The sequence below is a fragment of the Corapipo altera genome, unplaced genomic scaffold, assembly GCF_003945725.1.
Source record: "Corapipo altera isolate COAL_440 unplaced genomic scaffold, ASM394572v1 60688, whole genome shotgun sequence".
Lineage (NCBI taxonomy): Eukaryota > Metazoa > Chordata > Aves > Passeriformes > Pipridae > Corapipo > Corapipo altera.
In genome coordinates this window covers 1-5,443 of record NW_020886793.1, presented here as the reverse complement: position 1 = coordinate 5,443, position 5,443 = coordinate 1, and the positions used below count along the sequence as shown (strand labels likewise).

At 53.3% G+C, this 5,443-nt stretch overlaps 1 protein-coding gene across 1 annotated transcript; it reads left to right on the top strand.

Moving 5' to 3' along the window:
• Positions 1-4,024: 4,024 nt before the first annotated feature.
• FSIP2 (fibrous sheath interacting protein 2) lies at positions 4,025-5,301 on the top strand (the record flags this gene model as incomplete). The annotated part of the gene is made up of 2 exons (XM_027632507.1): positions 4,025-4,280; positions 5,098-5,301. Coding segments are annotated over exons 1-2 (300 nt in total), but the record flags the coding sequence as incomplete, so codon positions are not given.
• Between the last annotated feature and the right edge of the window lie 142 nt (positions 5,302-5,443).

Sequence of the window (5,443 nt, the reverse complement as noted above, 5' to 3'; positions counted from 1 at the left end):
AGGGCCATGTGCAAGCACATGGAGTCCTGAGGGAAGCCCTTCTCTCCTGCCCTTGTTGCCTGGCTGAAGCAGAGTCCTGTCCTGGACCTGTGGGAAACCTCAACACTTGTCCAGGCAACAGCGGCACAACCTGGTGTCACCTTTCAGGAATGTATTCAGCCACCCCCGGCCAAATTAAAGCACGGCACCCAGCTGCCGGGAGCCACCAACGCTTCCCGCCCGGGAAAGCGGTGGATGCAGACTCACAAACCTTATTGCCCACCTCCACCCAAGAGAAGAGAAACCACACGGAAATTGCAACAATCCAAAATAGTGAAAGCAGCTTTGGATGAGGACCAAACCCACTCCACAGCTGATCTGGGCCAGGAAGACGCCACACTGCCTGGGAGTGTCAGCACTGGTGCTGACTCCCAGGGGAAGCCAGACATTGCTGCTGACGGACAGGTCAAAGCTGTGTCTGAACAACTAACTGCAGCAGAAGCTCAGAAGCTCAAAGAGCTGGTTGAGACTGTTGTGCTCAGAGTTTTTGGGAAGCTGAAGGTTCCTCAGGATAAGCGTGTTGACTTTTTAAAGAACGCTGCCCAGGGGATCAGAGGAACATCTTCCGGCATGAGAGCACAGCCTTCGGAGACACCTCAAGATCACTGTCAGGAGATGGAAACGGTGGCCCAAGAGCTTGTAGCAACTGTGTTGGAGATGTTGGGGGACCATCTGGAATCCCAAGCTTCTGATCAAGGAGCAGCAGCCAGTCTGGAGGAGCAGCCTGTTGATGGAGGAGCCACCCAAGCAGACAAATCCGAGGAAACTGAAACAGCCACTTCACACAGAGCATGTTTAGAGGCTTGCCTTGACAAACTCACCAGACTTGTTGTTAAAAACGTTCGCAACCTCTTGAAATCCATGGTAGCTTCTCAGTTTGGACGAGACTCTGGCGGTGAACACACTGAAATCCTGGAGCTTCCCAAAGCACAGGCCTCCAACATTCAGCCAGAGCCATCCCAGACACTTTCTTCAAAGCAGGGCAGGGAAGCAAGACGAGGATTCCCCAGAGCATCTGAACGGCAGAGGCTGGAAGCAAGCAAGGGAACAAAGTTGCCCCCCTTGCAACCAAAGCACCGTGCAGAAAGGACTGGCTATGCCAAAACCTTGGAGCCTGAGGTTCTTGCAACGGTGAAGGAGAGCTTGGAGAATGAAGAGGATGCAACAACATCAGGCAACACTTTGGATATAAGGACCATGGCAAAACAGATCATTCAGTCTGCAATACAGCGGATTTGTCAATGTGGGCCTGCACCGACCCCCGAAGAGGATTTCAAAGGCACCACGGCATCCCAAGGTGGGAAGGAGAGCGGTGCTGCTGAGGACACCCTCCCCTCTGTGGGCCGACGGATTTCCCACCAGCCCGTCCCTCCGGCGGGGCCGAAGCCCCCTGCTCGGGCCGGAGCACGACGCAGAGCTGTGCGCCCAAAGCCCGTCTGAGGAGAGTGAGGTGTGTGGCAGGAGAGGTGAAGAGCCCCTGGACAGCAAACACAGACCCACACCCTTGTTTAGCCAATAAAGAGTTTATTCCTGTATTGGGTCTGGCTGAGCTGGACCATTTCCCCATAGCAGCCCTCACAGAGCTGTGCTTTGCATTGGTAGCTAGAAAGGTGTTGATAACACACCGGTATTTTGGCCACTGCTGAGCAGGGCTGGCACAGCACCAGCACTGCAACATTCCTTCTGGGAGGGGACACAGCCAGGCCAGCTGACCCAAACTGACCAAGGGGATATTCCAGACCATGGGGCATCAGCTCAGATATAAAAGCTGAGGAAAGGAGGAGGAAGGGGAGGACATTGTTTACAATGTTTGCCTGCTGAGCAGCCGCTCCATGTGCTGGAATCCTGCTTTCTGGGAAGTGGTCAGACATCACTCACTGATGGGAGGTAGAGAATAAACTTTGTTATTTTCTGCTTCGATTGTGCATGCAAACTTTTGCTTTTGCTTTAGTAAAGTGACTTATCTCAACCTACGGGTTGTTTTCCATCTTATTCTCTCTCCCCTGTCCTTCTGGGAAGGGCAGTGATAGACCGTCTGGGTGGGCACCTGGTGTCCAGCCAAGGTCAACCCAACACAGTCCTTTTTGGTGCCCAACGTGAGGCAAGACAAAAGCGAGACAGTAGCTATGGAATAGCAAAGCTCTTGGATGGGACACGGAGTTTGCTGGCTGTTTGCTCATCACTTTATTTTGCTGAGGTTTGGGAACATACCATAATAAACAAGAGCTCCATGCTTTGCCCTCACACTGACTGCCTTGTCATGCTGGGGGAGCATCTTCTGGGGACAATGGAGGAATACTCCTTCCCCCCTCCCTGGCATTGATATGGCTTTATAATGAAGTCTCCCATGGTCCTTGCTAATCCTTATGGGAGCTGTCTGGTGCTGCTATTGTTACTAACTAATACTGTCAGCACACTGTGGAGTTTGTGGAATCTGGTGTGTCCTGGTGTAGGAGAGAACAAACTTTAGCTGATGATATATTGGGATGTGCCCTGAGGTGGCAGGACGTGTGGAAGGATTTGGGCAGGTTCCCAGGGCGTTTGACTCCTCCCATTACCTGGGACTTCACACCTGAACAGGTATTTGACCCTGGCAGACTGGTGTGTCACCTGATGGAAGGTGCCTTGCCTATCCCAGTGAAAACCAGCAGCTTCTTGCCCTGTACTGGGGCCTGGCCTGCGCCCATCGAGCCACAGTTCAGTACTCTCAGAGGACTGTAGTGAAGGCAGGGACCCAAACTGCCCTGGTGGACGCTATGGCTGAGACAGGGACTCAACCACAACAACTACAGTCAGTGAACAGGAAGAAATGGATAAGGCAAGCTGCAGGTTCATGAAATCAATTAGTATGGGAAGAAAAGGGAGAATCAGGAGGGGAGGGGGCCAGTCCTTCAACAAAGAAATTGAAAGGAATGAGACCAGTCCAACAGGAAACTGAAGTTACCCAGTCCCTGACCTCATCAGAGCATTGGGACTTGCGGAAAGATTCCAGCCGCCAGCCCAGTGAGTGGATTCCTACCTGGCTGCTTCAATGCTGGGATAGTGGGGCTGATAGTCAGGAAGGTCATGAAGCCCAACAGCTGGGACCCCTTGCTAGAGACTGGGAAATTGAAAGAGGAATTGGAAAAGACAGAGCAATTTGCAGGCTCTGGAGATGGCTTCTCTCAAGCGTGAGGGCAAGGCATCCATTCAAGGAAGATCTTATGAACTCCTTGGGAAAGTGGAGCACTGCAGATGAAGGTATCCAGTACTTGAGAGAATTGGCGGTGCTGGAAATCATTTATAGTAATCTATGAAGGGATAACAGCCCTAAAGATCCAGCCCTAAAGTTCCTTGCACGATGGCCATGTGGAGGAAGGTGGTTCAAAGCAACCCTGCATCATATTCCAACAGCCTGGAAGAATTGTATTACCTGAGAATGGATCCACCACCTGTAGAGGTGATGTCCTCCTGACTCTGAAATGTAGAAGAAACTCTGGGCACTTCCTTGTCCCCACACACACTTCCACATCCCCACCTCAGCCCTAAAGGGCAACCCAAGAGAACTGTTCCCTCCTGCCCCAGCCAGAGGGAAAGGAAGTCCCAAGCTCAGGGCACGTGGTGAACTCTGGTTCTTTCTGCCTGACTGGAGGAAGACATGAAGAAGTGGGATGGTGAACCCACCTCTAAGCTGGAAGCCTGGGTACGTGAATTGAGAGAGAAGAGAGCTGGTAAGAAGGGGGTCACCCAAGAAAGCTGTGAGTGTAGTTACTACAGAGACACAAGAGGGCAATCAGGGATCTCCCAGACCTAAAAGGACTGAAATCAGCTCCTTTGATCCTGGAGAGGGGATTTCTGGTCTGGCATTGCAAAGGTCAGACAGTGAATGACAGGATGTCAACGCAATGGTGTGACAATGCAGTGATGCGGCATCACCATGATGTCACAATGCCCCATGGGTGTATTCAGCCACTCACTGGGACACACCAGCTATTGTGCCTCTGGAGCTCAAGGAGACAGTGCGGGATTGCAGCACCAAGAGAACTCTTGGAAGGGGCTGTAGAGCACTGCTGTGCAGGAGGTGACGCCTGGGTGACGCCTGGGTGTCCGTGTGTTCCCACCTTGGCCCCAGAGCACTGCACCTGTGAGGCTGAGCTACTGAGGTGATGGATTTTGACCTGCTGGACTTCCCAATTGGGTTCAGGATCCATGTGAAACCCAGATCCAAGCCTGTCTTCTGCAGGGGAAAGCTGGGGGAAAAGGTAAAGCAAGTAGAAAGGGGTAGATCAGCTCTCCTCTTTGGTGGGGTCCCCATCAGGTAGAGGAGTTCCTGTGGCCATCTGCTCTGCAGCAGGAGCTGCAGCCCTTCAGTCGGACAGGGCTGGGCAGTGGAGGGAAGCTCAAGCTCCCTGGAATGCAGAGAAAAAGGACTTGTCAGTTCTCCGCACTGGTTTCTGGCTCGGTGCACGTGTGTGGCAGGGCCCACACCTGCAGCAGGTGACTTTGTGTTGGGGTGCTGGGGCAATGGGCCCTCCCGCTCACCCAGCAATGTCGAGCCGGGCTCTGGGGCACCTCTGAGGGGGACTCCAGCCTTCTCCTGCTTGCCTTATTGGTGTCTTTGGAGCAGCTTTGCCTTCCCTTCTTGGGGAATGCACACACTGTCCCCCTCCTTCTGCAGCCTGTGCTGCTCATTCCCAAGGCAGAGACTTCCCAGTGGCAGTGTCAGTCGGCACAGCCCTTGGGCCTGCCTAAGCCAAGGAGACTCTTTCCTGCATTCTCCATTGGCTGCATTTGAATGCTGGGCTTGACCTTTTCACTTGGAAGGTTCATTTGTGGATGGGTCTGCATTTCTTCCTGGTGGTGCAAGATGCCAATTTGCTGGTGGGGTTTGTCTTCTCTCCCCCAGCCCATCACAGCTCAACCTGGCCCCGCAGTTTGGCTCTGTGGGTCTCTGTGCCTTCAGAAGAATGGAGAAAAGTGTTGGTCTTCAAAGTACCTTTACCTTTTCACAAGTACCGTGTGGCACCTCTTTGCTGCTCTCTCCTGACTCCTTCATACTCTGGAAATTCTCTCTTACAGCTTCAAGGTCCATGTCTTTATTACTCCCTGGATGATCCCTACAGCCACCACCTCAGCATAGACTACAACTGCCTGCATGACCCCCACCTGCGGGACTACCACCATCGCAAGGATGTCCTGAAGTTGCTGAGGAGACAGGGCTTTGTCACCCGTGACAATAACGTAGGTTTGGGTGTCGGGCTGATCAAGAACAGCCCTCTCCAAGCGGGTTCCCAGAGCACTTGCTGCAGCTGCCTGCTGTGGGCAGAGGGCAGGGCTGTGGGCTGGTTTCCCTGGGAGCAGAAATGGTGCCAACATCCCCCTGGGAAGTCCCAGCCCTGCTCCTCTCAGGCTGCCCCGCGCTGCC